At 34.4% G+C, this 18,164-nt stretch overlaps 1 protein-coding gene across 1 annotated transcript; it reads left to right on the forward strand.

Moving 5' to 3' along the window:
* The first annotated feature begins 13,707 nt into the window (after positions 1-13,707).
* On the forward strand, positions 13,708-17,764 carry LOC120069207 (putative disease resistance protein At3g14460). Its single transcript, XM_039020895.2, is given in 4 exon segments — positions 13,708-13,999; positions 14,002-16,934; positions 16,936-17,511; positions 17,629-17,764. Coding segments are annotated over 3 exon segments (3,645 nt in total). The 5' UTR covers positions 13,708-13,840; the 3' UTR covers positions 17,489-17,511; positions 17,629-17,764.
* Positions 17,765-18,164: the final 400 nt, after the last annotated feature.

Genomic DNA, 18,164 nt, shown 5'->3' on the forward strand with positions numbered 1-18,164 from the left:
AGATTTACCCAAAAACAAATAGAACGTTTCAGTGGGAGTTTAATAATATATATGATATGTTGTTAGAACGCTTCAATGAGAATTTAATAACATATATGATATGTTGCTAGAACAATTCAGTGGGGGATTAATAACATATACAATAAGTTATTTTTAGCTCTCGCGTCCTTATTTTAATCCTCACGTCCCTAAAAGAGTTCACACCATGAGATTCATACGACGCTTCGTGTCACCCTGGAAGTGACCTCCATCCGGAAAGTGTTTGTATGAATCAAGATCAAGGTGAATAAGTTGAAGTTGTTCATTAGAAAATAAAATATATGATATATTGATTTCAACTCTCACATCCCTAGAAAGCTCACATCGTGAGATTCATACAACGCTTCATGTTACCTTGGAAGTGACCTCCATTCAGAAAGTGTTTGTATGGATCAAGATCAAGGTGAGTTCATAGTAAGTTGGGTGAAGGATATTTGTCAACGTGTCCTACGGTCTCTTTTGTTGGTTTGGACCATGAGATTCCTATGTTGCACCTACTGGTTAGCTTTAAGTGGCCCTTACTAGTCGTTTAATGACGGCTATCCCCTCAAAGGGTTGTAACATGGGATTCAGAACAACTCAAACTCCAGAAATGGATAGAATTTCTTAGGTCGTTTCCCAACTTTGACTCTCTAATTCAGTAGCATTGTTGGAGCCGCTAATTTCTGAGATCTAAAAATGGAAGGTTACACTTACAGAATTACTAAGTGTTAGTAAGTTCTTGACCGAAAACGGTAGCTAAATGACTATCGAAATATGAGTTATCCTAGAGATAGTATTTAGTCAAGAATTTCTTGCTTTAGTGAAGGAATATTTGACTGTCACTCGGTAGCACTTATTCTGACTCACTATAGTATCGTTGCAAATAAAATAATGAAATTTGGGTACATTATTACTTTACTAAAATTTGATTGGGTTAAGAAACAATTCACTAATTAGAATTTGTTTATAATTTCAGCATATTGAATTCTTCAAATTTACTCACTTCCGACACTTTTTAACGGTAAATTAAAATAGAAATCGAATATACTAGCAGTTGATGATTTAGACTATGTTTTGACAGAGGAATATCCTCTATCTCCCAATTTTGCTATTTATCAGAAAGCACGACAAAGTAAATATGATTTACTTGTCATTGAGACGTGCTTGGTGGAAAATGATATGTTAATCGGGATAATGGATTCAGGAGCTATTAATCATATCTGCACTATTGCTCAGGAAACTAGTTCCTGGAGAAACTTACAGAAGGCAAAGTAGCCTTTAAGGTAGGGACCAAAGAGGTTGTTTCGGCTAAAGCAATGGGAGATATAAAGTTATTTATTGGAGATAGACACATTTTACTTGAAAATGTTTATTACATTCCTTTTATGAAAAGGAATTTAATTTCTATCTCATGTTTGCTAGAACAAAATTACAAAGTTTCTTTTGAATATAATGAAATGTTCATTATCTCAAAAGGTAATATAGTATGTTATGCAAATCTAGAGAATAACTTATACATGTTAAAACTGACTGAGGTAAAAGTCATTTTAAATATAGAGATGTTTAAAATAGCTGAAACTCATCATAAGAAAAGGAAAATTTCTCCAAATGCCTATCTTTGGCACCTAAGACTATGTCACATTAATCTCAATAGGATTGGGAGATTGGTTAAGAGTGGACTTTTAAACCAGTTAGAAGATAGCTCTTGAAGGAAATCAGATTCGCGATTTCCATAAGCAGTGGAAGTAATATAATTCCAAATCACAATCATGAATGAACATTTCATTTACAGTTGACTTCAAACAAGCGGTTATACAAATAATACAAAAATTACAGCATGAACAACAAATGAACAAGGAAGAACTATACGAACATTTATCGCCTCGTCTCCATGCTCCTTGCTCATGACCACTCAAACAACAGCAACCTCGAATGCTCAATCTACACGACCGCAACACCGCACGAACTCTTCGCGCTCGTCCTCAACGATCACCTCGGCCACGAACTCCTCAGCAATAGCACGAACGGCCTCCAGAAAACCTCGACGGTGTCGAGTTGAGTATGACACCACCAACAAGGCTACCTTGGTATTCTCAGTGTGAGAATCCAGAGGGTGGGCTCTATTCGGACTTGGAATGAGGCAGATGAAGGAGGAAACACCGATCGTGTACACGATTGGGCAAGTGGGAGATGGCGGAGACCTAATGTATAGGTCGATGCCCAATCGTTTAGATAAAGCTAAGTGACCATCTAGCAAAAGCTATGTGATCTTTTAGCTCATTATTTAGCTTGGTCTGCTGCCTACAGATACTACACGATCGTTTACTTTGGGCAAGCGATCGTCTAGCAAAACTATGCGATCGTTTAGTAAATGTTGCACGATCATTTAGCTCGCCATTGCACGATCGTTTAGCTCGCCCTAGCCGTCATTTAGTAAATTTGTATTTACTTGACGACTACCGTGAGTTTCTTTTTCTTTTTCTTTTTTTTTTTTTTTTTTGCCGAGAGAAATCTCAAAAAACTTTTTAACAGTTTGTAAAAACCCACTAAAGTTAGGAAAACCATTTTCCTTTTAAACTCACGGTTACCATGAATCCAATAACCACCCACTCATATGATTATTTAAAGAAAAAATAATTATCCAATAATTAATATTATTATAAATATAAATGATAACCAACTTATCATATTATATTTATAACCTATAGTTTTAATATTTCATCTCATAAAACATATAAACCATAGTTCTTTTTCTATTCCATGGTACATTATGTAAATCTCATTTACATCAATCCTCTACTAGATGTATCTCATACATCATACCGATTATATCACATATAATCAAAATACCTATTGTCAATATGAACATTTCAAATCAACACCAAGAACTGATCCTCAATTGAATCCATTGAGCTACCAAGGAGACCTTATGGACCTGTAGCTCAAAGCTCCAACGGTACGTGAATAACTAACTAAACTCTTTAGTCACGGGATCCATCATCCGTTAACTGTCAGGCACTCCACTAAAGACTGACAGCTAAACTCTCCTTACTACAGATATATTATGTGTCCATCTTAACCAATCAGCAGTACGACAACCCTTCACAGATCGCTCGTAAGTATAGCTGGGCCAATAGCCGTTATGCCCCTATAGTTACATCTGTCTCCTTAAGTACCACTGATCCCTCTAATGAACATAAGTCATAGTCTTACTAAGATTGAGTCTTCTCTTCCAAAGAGAAGTTGTGGCCACTATGTTCAAGCCCTGGAATTAGTCCTTAAATGACCAATCTCTCTACTTATCCTTGCTTCGGGAAAGGAGTGAATTCCATCTTATGGATTGAGTTCCCAACTCCCAGATCAGACAAGTCCCCAAAAAGGTAGGCATGCTGAGTTGGAAATCTAGTCACTCTCACTCATACTAATCAAAGGACCGTCCTCAAAGGCAGGAGTTCCCAAAACACTCAGGATTGAGGTCGTGTCACCTATGGTCGTTTAGGTGAGATGCAAGTCTCTGGCATCAACGGCATTATATACAGAGTCTAGTCATCTCATGGTCGAGGTCTTATACAAACTCTTTGTATAGGACACCCCCGCTCACACGTATCCACATGAATGATCAGGATTTACCATCTATAGCCTCTACAAAGCTGGCCGTATCCGTAGTGTCACCAGGATCAGGTATCCCACCTTAATCCTTATACTACAGACCTATTTAGGTTATCACTTAAGGCATGATCCACTTGTATATCACATATACATGTTTAAGTTCACATAAGATAACCAAGGAGCTTTGTTTATTAGATATGAGTAAATGCCAGAATTAAATAACACTTATTTTATTCATTGAACAATGTGTATCTTTACAAAACAACGAGACTCTGAGAGAATTAGGACACCAATCCCAACAGCTCTTTACCGCCATGTGATCTTGTCTTGAGGGTAAGATGACCAAAAGATCTTTTACTAGAAAAGGTCTTAGAGCCAAAGAACCCTTAGAGCTAGTACATTCAGACATTTGTGGTCCGATGAATGTTAAAGCAAAAGGAGGGTATGAATATTTCATTAGCTTCTTCAATGATTATTCAAGGTATGACTATATTTACCTAATACATCATAAATCCGATACACTTGAAAGTTCAAGGAATATAAGACAGAGGTTGAGAACCAATTAGGTAAAAAGATTAAAACACTTCGATCAGATCGAGGTAATGAGTACGTGGACTTAAAATTCCATGACTATTTGATAGAACACGGAATTCAGTCACAACTCACAGCACCTGACACACCTCAACAAAATAGTGTTGCAGAAAGGAGAAATAGAACCTTGTTGGACATGGTTCGTGATATGATGAGTTATGCTCAGTTGCCAAGTTCTTTTTGGGGTCACGCAGTAGGGACTGCGGTATATATATTGAACATGGTTCTCTTGAAAAGTGTTTCAAAAACACCTTACGAGTTATGGAGAGGATGTAAAAGTAGTTTACGTCACTTCAGGATTTGAGCTCATGTGTTGGTGCAAAATCCAAAGGAGTTGGAATGTCGTTCAAAGGTATGCCTATTTGTAGGTTATCCCAAAGAGACAAAAGGTGGTTTCTTGTATGATTCTCAGGAAGATAAAGTATTTGTGTCGAAAAATACAACATTTTGGAGGAAGACCACATTAAAAAATAACCAACCTCGTAGTAAGCTAGTATTAAGTGAGATAACCAGAGAAACTACAAATAGATCAACAAGCTTTGTTGATCGAGCAGGTCCTTCAACAAAAGTTGTTGATGGAACTGGTACTTCACATCCTTCTCAAGAGTTGAGAATGCCTCAACGTAGTGGGAGGGTTGTGGGACAGCCTGACCGGTACATGGGTTTAACTGAAACTCAAGCCATCATATCTGATGATGGCTTAGAGGATCCATTGACTTTATACAAGCAATGGGTGATGTGGATAAAGTAGAATTTCTGGTTCTATATGTTGATGATATTCTACTCATTGGGAATGAAGTAGAATTTCTAGCTGATGTTAAGACATGGCTAGCCACAAAATTCCAAATGAAGGATTTGGGAGAAGCACAGTATATTCTTGGGATCCGAATTGTTTGGAACCTCAATAACAGAATGATAGCATTGTCTCAGGCATCTTATATAGACAAGATGTTGTCTCGATATAAAATGCAAGATTCCAAGAAAGGTATGTTGGCTTTCAAGCATGGAATTCATCTGTCTAAAGAACAATGTCCTGAGACGCCTCAAGAGGTCGAGGTTATGATACGAATTCCATATGTATCAGCAGTAGAGAGTTTAATGTATGTCATGTTGTGTACTCGTCTCGACATATGCTATTAGAATTGTCAGCATATATTAGTCCAATCCTGGATAAAATCAATGGATTGCTGTTAAAATCATCCTCAAGAATCTTCTGAGAACGAGAGACTACATGCTCATGTATGGTGCAAAGGATTTTATCCTTATTGGATATATTGATTCTGACTTTCAGACCGATATAGATTCTAAAAAATCTACTTTGAGGTCATATTCACTCTGAACAGAGGAGTTATAGTATGGAAGAGTATCAAGTAAAGTTGCATTGTTGACTCCACCATAGAATTTGAGTATGTACATCAAGAAGACGTGATTGTCATGCAGATTTCCTCTGAAGAAAACTTGGTTGATCCATTTACAAAGGCCTTCTCAGCTAAAGTATTTAAGGGTCACCTAGTGGGACTAGGACTGCGAAATAGATAGAACTAGGGCAAGTGGGAGAAGTACTAGTATTTGAAGCCTAGTTTATTGTATTTATTCTCTCATTACTCAACATGGTATATATATTTGTATATATATGTAAAAATCCACTGGAATTTTAGTCCAAGTGGGAGTTTGTTGGGTTTTATGTCCTAAAACTCTAGGTTTGTAAACAATAAACCTATTCTGTAAATCAATAAAGTTGTTATTGAATACATGAATTGCTTATTTCGTTTTAGAAATAAATCCAATAAAGTAAAAGATCCATGACTATTACATGAGTACTTGAACTTTATGCGGAGACATAAGAGTGGATCATATTCGAGTAAAAGTCAAAATAATCTATAGTATACGAATAAGGTTGGGTTCCTTATTCTGGTTACACTATTGGATGCGGCCCACTCTGTAGTTGTTACAATTTTTTGTGAAGTGCTATAAATGAAGTGATCTTGATTCGTTCATGTATTGACATGAGAAGCGGGAGCGTTCTATGCAATAAGTTTGCATAAGATCGATCAAGAATTAAGTCACTCTTTCTTTATAACGTTGTTTATTGTTTAAGACTGAATATTTCAAAGTGATGACCTAGATAACTTGACCTTAATCCTGAGCTAACTATGAACTCCTGTTTATTTGGGATTATCCTTAGATTTTCATAGGTGAGGGCTGGCTTAGCAGCGCCAGCTCAATAAGCCTCCCATTTCAGGGGGTAAGACCGGGTAAATAGCTGGGGACATAGGGTGCAAGACGGAATTCTCTCCTACCCACTTTTAGGGATAACAGAGAGGTTGTTTCCTTAAATGCTGACTCCAGGTCTTGAACAATAGGCCTCACCCTCTCATTGGCCGGAGAGGGACTCGGTTTAGTGATTGGATCACAAACCAATTGTTCATTAGAGGATCAGCGGGACTTAAGGAGCAAGATGTAATCTTAGGGGTAAAACAACTTTTGACCAACGGTTATTACGAACAACCTGTGAAGGGTTAACTTACTAATCATGGTTATATCGAGTGGACATAATATATCTACAGTGAGGGGAGTGCAACTACTAAGCTTTAGTAGAGTGAACCGGTAGTTAACGAATGGTGGTTAATTAGGTTAAAAAGTTTAGTTTGTTAATTGCAGATTGTTGGAACCCATGATCAGTAGGTCCATGAGGTCTCCTTACTAGCTCATATCGGACTAAACCTTAGAACAATATGACGAAAGAATTTGAAGTATTCAAATTTATTTTTTGGAGCAAAGCATTAAATATATACAATATATTTAACCTAATGTTTAATTGTGAATTAAACATAAAGAGAGAGAGAATATAAGATATTTAAATAAGATTTAAATATCAAGATTATGAATAGGGATTCATATAAATTGGGATTAGAGTTGGATTTAATATTAAATTAAATTTATTAAGTTATTTAATTAATCATCTAATATTAATTTAATTTTAAAATTGATTATTAGAGTTAATTTTAAAATTAAATAGAATTGGTCAAAATTGCATTAAAAGTTAAATTGTTGACTAGGTCAAGAATGCAATGGAAGTTAAATTATTGACTTGTGAATTTTGAAAATAAAAAAGTCAAATTTGTTGATTTTGGACTTTAAGAGTCAAACTTTGACCAAGTTAGTGGGAAATTCCAACTATTGAATTGCTAAGTGTTGTCTTCATTTGTAGACACTTGCCCCTCTTAATCTCACTTTGAGTTACTTGATTTTTAGTGTCAAATTCTCATCAAACTCAAAGTTACATGTTTCGCATGTAATGGTCTTTAAAAGGGAGTGTTTAATGTATTTTAAAAGCTCTTGGCCATAGTGGAATTGGATGAGATTATGTGATAACTTCATTGCAATTTTCTCTCAAATTCTTAACCTTTTCCTCTCCAAATTAGTCACTCACGGATCCCACCATCTCGTTCTAAGGCCAGAGAATAGTCGAAAAGACTCTCGTGGTGGTCTTCAAATCGTTCATTAGGAGATTGGAACGAATTTGGAGAAGCTTCAAAGTCTACAAAGATTGTATTCTTTTCCTCCTCTTATTTTCTTAATTTGCATGCTTATCTTTATAATTAACCTAATTAGAGTACTTTAGATCTATTTTTATTCTGTTGTGCATGTGTTCGTCTCATCAGCCCACGCCCCCCAAACTACCCAAATAACCTCCAAAGTTGTGTATTTGGGTATTAAACCTATTTTTGGGTATTTTGAAGGAGGTAACCTGGTTATTATAATTTAAGATTATTTTTTTAAGACTAAAATGGAATTACTGAAGGAACTTTCAACTAATTTTGGATTTCTTTGAAAAGAAGTGGAATTCCAGGAATTCGGATCAAGAGTTGTTCTAGGAGAATTCTTGATGAGTTAATAAGAGGACTGTGAGTGATTTTTAATTATTTTCGTATGTTTGAATTATGCATATATGGTATTATATATGTAATGTGTAAAGTTTGGAAAATTGGCATGATCGGAAAATGTGTTTTTCTGGATTTTATTGGTTGATATTATTCTTGTTATTTTGCTTGTTGCGATTTGCATTGGGAACTGGGATTGTACTTTGGAAAATTGTTAGCTTGTTTATAGCACGTCTAACAGGAAATTGTCAACATGTGCACATTTGGTGGGCTATAAGGATATTGGGATTGTTTTCACATCATCCATATTGAGAATTCCCAGGAATACCCGGAGAAATACATGATCATGCTAGGGATATCCAGTTACCGGGCTGGAAGGGTTGCATTCTTATGTGTGATGATTAATTGAGTTTAAAATTGATTTCCAAAAAATGTATTTTTTAAAACAAAACTTATTTTCGTTTAAAAGGTACCACTCACTAGGCTTTTTTAACTCACGTTTTTCAATGTTTCATTCCTTCCCTCCCAAGTAGCAGAAGCGGAACGTTTTGGAAAAAGCCACACAAGGTCTAGAATTGCTACTCTCTCACAGTGCGAGACTCGGATTAGGTTATTTTTTAAAGTCATTAGGATTGTTAAAGCTAATACTATGTAATAGTATGAACCTTTGTAACTGCTCCTAAGAATTAAATAAATTCATACATATTAGTTATCTATAGTTGATGGAAGTTCGACAGTTGATATCACAATAGTGGTGTCAGCTATCTTCACATCTTCTTTCGGGTCTGAGAAACGAGGCTCGAGAGGAGATGTGACATAGAAATTGGATCCCTAAATTTTTTTCATAAAATTCTTTGATTTCAAAATTCCAGTAACTTTTTATGAGGTCATCATCTGTGGGAACTCCAAATTTTTGGAGTTTGAATTTAGAAATATTGATATGAAATGAGGGAAAATTTTGATGATTGTGGGACTAGTTGGAGAAATTGCTCGTTTTTATTATGTTGGAACAAAAAAAATGGATAGAACGGAAAAAATGAGTAATTTGACGACAAGTTGACAAAAATGTTAATAGAAAGACTAAATTGTTATCATTTTGAAAGTTTATGGACCACATTGTCACTTTTATGAAAGTTTATGGACTAGTGATGAGTTTTAACGTTAATAAATTTAATTTGGTTAAATTAAGAGATCAAATGAAAATTTTAAATTTACTAATCAGAATCGTCAATTAAGAAATCTCATAAAATTGAAAGAGATTTAATGACGTAGCTTAATCTAGAATTAGACTAAATTTATAATGTGGAGCATTAGAATGTTGTTGGATTCCAATAAGTTAAGAGATGCTAACAATGTAACATTTCGAGTTATGGATAAATTGTGGTTAATTATCTTAAATTGTTGGGATTTAATTTCATTTAGTTTTTGGATTTTGGAGTCAACTTAAAACAATTGAGGAGATAATTAATTTTACGTGGCTTTAAATTGATTTAAATATTTGGAAAGATTTATCTTGTATCAAATTGATGGATTTTATACCCTTCAATTTTAGTTTGTGGAGCCTAAATTAAGGTAATTTGAGAAGTTAATTGATTTATTAATTTGATAGAAACTTTGGAGATTTTGAAAATATTGTGATAAAATATTTGCTTTAACTTTCTAAAATTTGACAAAGTTGAAAGAGTTGGGATGTTTGAAATTAAAGGAGAGTGAAAAGAGGTAGAAAATCGGAGAGAAAGACAACAGTACAGTTTTTCAGCGACAACTTCCACAAAATTATCGATTGCTGGAGTTTGAACCGTTGGGTCGTCTGAAATTTGTTCACTCCATTTGAGACATATAGAGTCTCGTTTTGAACGGTTGGATCGTTGTTTGGAGCTCTGATTCGTCCATAATTGCTACTGAATATTAAACTCCTCTTTTCTCTCACTCTTGCAAACCCTCCTCATGCAAGTCCCTTACTACCAACTGCTAACCTAAAAAATTTGCATCATCCAATAGCAACGGACATTGCTCGTCTATGGTTGTTGCCTTTGTCGTTGCCGCTAGTGTCAATGTTGTCATAATTGATATTTTGGGTATGTTATTTGGTGTTTTATGGGTTTTCTTGGAATATCTTGAATACTCATCAATTTTTGGTTTAAGTTTTGGCTTACACATATTGTTTTGATGTGGAAATTGGGTTTTACAGACTCTCAAGGTGCTTTCCGACAAGATTAAAATTGTTCGACATTCTTTTTTTTTTTGTAAGGTTTGGGAGCTTTGTTGAGAATTTTTGGATACCACACTAAGTGTCGGCTTAGATTTTTTTTAATTGTGATTTTTAGAGTTTAGGTTAGAAGGTCTAAAGTTGTTGTCCATTAGAGTTAAAGGTTGATTTTGGTGATATAATTATTGGATCGTGTTGATTTTGAAGTTTCAAAGTGGTTTTGGATCAAACCACGTGTTGGGTAAGTTATTTGAAGACCTTCAAGTTAAGTTGTGATTCAAATTGTGTCCTAAATGTTTGATTTAATTTTGGTTTATGTTTTTGGATTTATTTAGGGTTCAAGGTTTTGCGAAGTTACATTGCTAGCTATTTGGACTTAATTCCAAGGTAAATAATCTTACTACTGGAACCGTTTTTGTGCTGGGCGATACCATTAGGATAATTTTAGAGAGAATATATGAGCATAATGATAATTCTGCTTTAGGCATGTTATGTGAATGTGCATGATCTAGAATGTTATTAAATATTTTATTAGGATGAATAAGTATGAACTAAGTTTTATAAGATATGTTATAAGGATGTATGAGCATGATGATATATTTCCACGATTGTGAGACTCTGATTTTATTGCATGATATTTATGTTAGTGATAGTTGCCCCCTAACCGTAGTCATGTACCCACCAGAGATTGTGATTTCCTTCAGGACTTCATTAGGAGTTAGTGATATCCTTCGGGATTTTACTAGAGGTTTGTGTTTCTTTCGGGATTCACTAAGGTTAGTGATCTCCTTTGGGATTTCACCAGAATTTTGTATTTCCTTCGAGGTTCACAAGAGGTTAGTGATCTCATTCTGGATTTCACCAAAGGATAGTGATCTCTTTCGGAATTTCACCATAGATTAGTGATTCATTTGGAAATCACCAGAGGTTTGTGTTTCCTTCGGGATTCACCAGAGGTATGTGACTCCTTCTGGATTTACTAAATGTTGTGATATCCTTCAGGACTTCACTAGAGGTTAATGATCTCCTTCATGATTTTACCAGAGGTTTTTGGGTACATCTCACTTACGGTAGAGCAGATTCAATTATCCACTAGATGGCCATCCAGGATTCGTAGAGGTTTTTGCATGTCTCACATAGAAAATTGCATTTATTAGGAATAAATGCATAGCCTGACCTCGGTAATGAGGTTACTTATTGAGTATTTTATACTCATTATTTATTATATTATGTTTTCAGGTAGGATAAGGACACACCGACAAATGACCGTGTCATTGAGACTAGAGAGATGCTTCTGCTCATGTTTTCATGTTTTAATGTTTTAAATTTCAGTCTTGATGTTTGAACTTAGAGTTCCATTGTTTGAAAATTTTAATTATAAAGCTTCATGAAATTTATTTTTATTTCAGGGGGACCCGACCAAAGATTTTCAGTTATTTAGATTTTACAAAAGCTGTTTATTTAATCAAATTCTTTTGATTTTAGTTAAAATTTATGAGAGAATCGTTTTGAGATTTATGCATGCATGTAGTAACGACCTAATATAAGTCTAGAAAGTCGGGTCGTTACAAACAATGTATTTAGACTTAGAGGCCAAACTCATATCTATACTTTGCTAGTGATCCATAATTAATATGCGATTTTGAAAATCTACCCTATTTTGTCAAATAGCTTCAACGACACTTTCTTATTGCAAATATTTCTTTTTAGTACTTAATTCCAAATGAGATTTAAGCTTTTTTTTTTTATTTTTTTTTTAACTTTAGATCTTGGAAAATTTTCATAGATAAAAAAACTTTCAGACTATTTATAAAGATAATAAGAAAATAAAAAATTGATAGACCCGGATAGATTTCTATCGACGTCTACCACATAGTATCAATGATAGATTTCTATCACTTTCTATCACTGATGGACTTCCTTTATCAACCTCTATCAAAGAAGATTAAATTTTGTCATTTTGTGTAAATAGTTTCCCATGGATTGAGAAAACAACCTTGAATAATGAAATTTTTGGTAGAAGTAAAGATAAAAAGAGTAAAGTTTAAAGATTATACCCGAATAGAGACATTTGTGACCTTTCATCAACCAAGAAGTCTAATATATATAGATAGATAGTATCATTCGTAAAAGAGATGCATACAGAGGAGAAAATTTAAAATATTTGTTTGGTCTCTAGATTTTGGGTGTAATTTTCATTTAATTTTCATTTAATTTTCATTTAATTTTCATATTTTAAAATACTACACTTTTATTATTAAGCTTTGAGTTTGATTTTCATTTAGTCTATAATTTTAAATTATTATGGTCCCATTTGGTAACCATTCTATTTTTGTTTTTGAAAATTAAACCTATGGACACTACTTTTACCTCCAAATTTTTTCTGTGTTATCTACTTTTCATGGTTTAAAAAACCAAGCTAAATGTTGAGAATTATTTTTTTAAAAAAAAAACTTTCAAAATGTTTGTTTTTGGAATTTGGATAAGAATTCAACAATTGTATCTAAGAAATATGCAAATAATTGTAAGAATTGTAGATGAAATAGACTTAATTTTCAAAAACAAAAACAAAAAATCAAATGGTTACCAAACAGGACCTAAGTTTTTACATATGAGTTTTGTTTTCATTTGATCCTTAGGTATCTATGTATTATTACCTTAAGTTCTTGCTAATGTTCACTTTGAATTTTAGCATTAACTTTAAGTTAATTAATTTAAAATAATTATGAATTGAATTAATTAGTTACAATTATTTTTTTTTATAATATGTGGGACGAGAGAATTGAACCTATAATTTTGAAGTTGATAATACAAACACTACATCAATTAAGCTATGCTCATTTTTTTTTTTATAATTTATTATAGTTATTTGAATATTTTTAAATTTTAATAGACATTACATCGAAAATTGAAATTGAGATTAAGTGAATAATTTGTGTCTGGGATAGTGACTATTTTAGTTTGAATAGTAGTAAAGTATTAAATACTATTGTTAATTATTGGCTCCACCTACCTAAAGTTGGGGCTCAAACACTCTAAGTGGACATTTGAGGCAAATATTACCATAAGCTTATAATAACCACTTCTTGCTGCAGTAAATACAATTTCAAAACCTCCAATTAGTTACGGTAAATACTATTTCAAAATCCCAATTTGTTGCCGTTCTTACTATTTTACATTCATAATTTTTTTTATTCTTTACTACAGTGTTTGTTAATAACCTAGAGTATAATAATCAATTCTCTACCTCGAATGCCTCCCACAATTGTAAAGATTTAAAATTTAGAAACCAAAGGAAAAGTACCTCAGACGCGAAATTAGGGACAAAAAGGTAATTTAGCCAAAAGAATAAAAGGTCACGTAACACCATATTGATTAATTTGGGAGCGTAGACCATGACCAAGACTTGACTTTTTTGTAGCACAACATAAAATTAGACCACAAAGCTTCCTTCTTCACCACTTGTGTTCTGCTGCTCTCAATCCTTCCATTTCCAAATTTTGGTAAAACTCATATATTCCAATCCATGGCGGAATCCATTCTCTTCAACACTGCTGGAACCATTCTAAACAAGCTTGGATCATTTGCTTGCCAAGAGCTTGCATTGCTGTGGGGTGTTGGTGATGAGCTTGAAAAACTCAAAGACACCGTTTCCGCCATTGAAGCCGTCCTTCTCGACGCGCCGTCCTTCTCGACGCAGAGCAGCAGCAATCGGAGAGCCGTGCAGTCAAGGATTGGGTTTCAAAGCTTAAAGATGCTTTCTACGAAGTCGATGACCTAATTGACGAGTTCTCTTACGAAACTCTTAGAAGACAAGTCATGACTCGAAATGGAAGAAAGGGCAAAAACAAAGTACGTATATTCTTCTCAAAATCTAATCAGATTGCATTCCATTTTAAAATGGGTCATAAAATTAAGGGTATTAGAGAGAGGCTTAAAGCTATTCATGATGATAGAACTCAATTTAGCTTCTCTGAACGCCTGATTGATAGGAGATATGATGGGTTTAGGGAGAGACGTGAGACTGGTTCTTATATACCTGAAGAGGAAGTGATTGGTAGGAATGATGAGAAGGAAGAAGTCCTAGATCTTATATTGAATAGTCCCAACACCTTGGAGGATATTGCAGTAGTTTCCATTGTTGGAATGGGAGGATTGGGAAAGACTGCCCTTGCTCAATCTATCTACAACCATAATAGGATGGCCAATCAATTCCAGTTGAAGTTATGGGTGTGTGTTTCTGAAGATTATTCTGTAAAAATGATTATTCGGAAGATAATAGAGTCTGCAACTGGAAAGATTTCTGACTCGTCCCTCCAAATGGATTCATTGCAAAAGAAACTTAAAAGCCAAATTGATGGAAAGAAATATTTGCTTGTCATGGATGATGTGTGGAGTGAGAAAAAAGAGGAATGGTTTAGTCTGAAAAGGCTGCTAATGGGTGGTGCGATGGGTAGCAGGATTTTGATCACAACACGTAGTGAACAAGTTGCGAAAACTTTTGAGACTGCTTTCCTCTATTCTTTGAAATATTTGGATGAGTGCAATGCTTGGACATTGTTTCAAAAAATTACCGGCTTGGAACGACCCGAAGAGGAGCTTTGCAATTCAAATTTGGTCCAACTTGGTAAGGAGATCATGTCAAGGTTAAAAGGTGTTCCTCTTGTAATAAGAATTATAGGAGGACTTCTAAAAGATAAAAAGTCAGAAAGATTCTGGTTGTCTTTCATGGATAAGGAACTTTACCAAGTTATGGAACATGGAAAAAACGATATAGAAGAAATGCGATTAATTCTTGAGCTCAGCTATAAATATCTTCGAGCTGATTTGAAGCAATGTTTTCTTTATTGTGCTTTATTCCCCAAAGATTATAAAATTAAAAAGGATGAACTAATACTACAGTGGAGAGCACAGGGCTTTATTCGAACAAATGACAAAGATGAGCTCATTGATCTTGGTGAGGATTATTTTATGGAGCTATTATCAATGTCATTTTTTCAAGAGGTGACAAAAGATGAGTTGGGAAACATAAAAACATGTAAGATGCGTGATTTGATGCATGATCTTGCTTGTTCAATAACAGAAAATGAATGTGTGCATGGAGTTGGGAATAATATAAACAAAAGAACTCATCACTTTTCAATGGACTCGAGGTCATCAAGAGAATTATTTAAGAAACTTCCAAAAACATTGTCTAAGGCAAGAAATTTGAGGACGTTTTTTATGCACGATTCTTCATATGCCTGGGGACCAGACTTGGAAAAAGTCGTTCAAAATCATTTGCGATTACGAACATTGTGCTGCCTGAATTTTAATTTGTGGAGTAAATACTCGAATACCAAGTTTTTGGAGTTGATTAGTAAGATGAAATATTTGAGATATTTGAGTATTTCAAATTTATGTATTAAACATCTTCCAGATTCTATTACCAAGCTATATAATTTAGAAACATTTATCCTTCAATATTCGAATAGTTTAGAAAATTTGCCCAGTGGTATGAAAAATTTAGTCAACCTTAAGTATTTTAATCTTTCTTGGAGTGGGAATTTAGAATACCTCCCAAATACTATTACTGAGTTGTGTAAATTGGAGGCACTTATCATTCGGGGTTGTAAGAAATTAAAAGAATTGCCAGGAGATGTCAAAACTTGGATCAATCTTAAGCATCTTGATCTTTCCAAGAATGAAAGTATAGAATTTGTCCCAGATTCTATTACAAAGTTGTGTAAATTAGAGACACTTATCCTTCGGGGTTGTAAGAAATTAAAACAACTTCCGGGAGATATAAAAAATTTGATCAATCTTAAGCATCTTGATCTTTCTATGAATGAAAGTATAGAATTCCTCCCAGATTCTATTACTGAGTTGTGTAAATTGGAAGCACTCATCCTTGAGCAGTGTAAGAAATTAAAAGGATTGCCGGGAGATGTCAAAAATTGGGTCAGTCTTAAGCATCTTGATCTGACCCTGAATAGGAATATCGAATTCCTTCCGGACTCTATTACTCAATTAAATAATTTCGAAACACTTATCCTCTGTTATTGTTCGAAGTTAAAAGAATTGCCGAAAGATACTAAAAAGTTGATCAATCTTAAGCATCTTAATTTGACTCACTGCTGGTCTCTCACTCATATGCCAAAAGGATTAGGTGAACTGACTAATCTACAAACATTGAGTACATTTGTATTAGGAGGGCATGATAGTGGTGAATTGAGTGAGTTGAATGGACTTGACAAGTTGAGAGGAGACTTAAGTGTCCGAATTTTGAAATTTTGTACCTCTGTTGATCTACAAATGAAGGCCAAGTACTTGCAACTAAAGTGGGGTCTGCAAAATTTGGTCCTAGAGTGGGAATATACATATGATCATGAGCCTACAATTGATATCTCAGACTATGACTGTGAAAGAGTTATGGATTGCTTACAACCACATTCAAATCTTCAAGAGATATGTATATACAGGTACCAAGGGGTGAAATTATGTAATTGGCTATCCTCTAATTCCCTTGGTTGCCTGATCAAGATAAGTCTTCAAGGTTGTGAAAAATTGCAATATCTCCCCCGATTGGATCAGTTTCCTTTTCTCAAGTGTCTTTATCTTGGAGACTTACCTAACATCAAAGTATATTGGCAACGATGATTCTGCTTCTTCATCGACATTTTTTCCACCCATTGAGGAATTAAGGTTTCCTTCCCTTTCTAGATTAACGATTCGTAGTTGTCCCCTACATATTTTGATGTCTTGGCATGCACCTTTGAAGTCATTAACAATTGGTGATTCAATTCGTAGAGGACGCCATATTAAAGGGGATGAGTTTGATGTTGTACCTTGGAAAAATTTTGAAAATCTCTCCTCTCTAGAGCTTCTCAATATGCGTAAATTGGAGTATTTGCCAGAGTGTTTGCAACATGTGACAACTCTGCAATGTCTATCTCTACATGCTTGTCAAAATTTGAAGTGCCTGCCACAATGGATTAGTAACCTCAACTCACTCACAACGTTTCGGATTCTTTTCTGTGAAAAGCTAACTTTTCTACCAGAAGAGATTTGCCACATCCATGGTTTAGTATCATTAAGGATTGACGGCTGTCCTAAATTGGGAAAAAAGTGCAAGAAAGGTACTGGGGAAGATTGGCCCAAGATCGCCCATATCCCTGATGTACGCATTGGTTAATGAATCTCCAAATTAATAATCAGGTATGCAAACCAATTTTCTTTCTCTCAGTATTTCAATGTACAGTCTTTGAAACGATTTCAAAAAAATTTGACAACACAAAAGGGGTAATAATGTTTCTTTTATTTTTCTTCATGCAGTCTAAGAAGTGCAATTTGGGTGGTTGAGATAATTGTGAATTATTGATTGCCTTGTCTCTTGCCTCTGACTGCATATCTCTGTTTTGTCTAGAAGATTTCAGTTCAGCCATTATCATACCAGAGGGCAAGCGGGAGAAAACTGAAACTTTAGGTAGGTATAATGCTTACTCAAATTCAAATGGAGTCCTTTATCCTGAGAAGCAACTGCTACATAGTTACATTATCTTAGAATTTCTTGGTTTCCTAACATTCATGTCAGCAATCATTCATGGTGCCATAACTAATACATCTTTTTATCAAAATCATATCAGTAATTTGGCTGCAGTTTTAATTTCAACCAGGGGAATTATTACTCAGCAAGATTTCAAGAGTTGTCTCATTCTCATTGCAGTCCTAATGTTCTTCCATTTTATCCCTTTATTGTTGGCAATAGACAAAGTAAGTTGTATTCTTTTTTTATAGGAAAAAGATTTTTGTTTGTTCCTAAGTTTTGGATCTAGTTTCCATTTAGTCTCGAAGTTTTGCTATAGATTTAG

Source organism: Benincasa hispida, chromosome 11 (genome assembly GCF_027475165.1).
Source record: "Benincasa hispida cultivar pf3 chromosome 11, pf3_genome.v1.1, whole genome shotgun sequence".
NCBI lineage: Eukaryota > Viridiplantae > Streptophyta > Magnoliopsida > Cucurbitales > Cucurbitaceae > Benincasa > Benincasa hispida.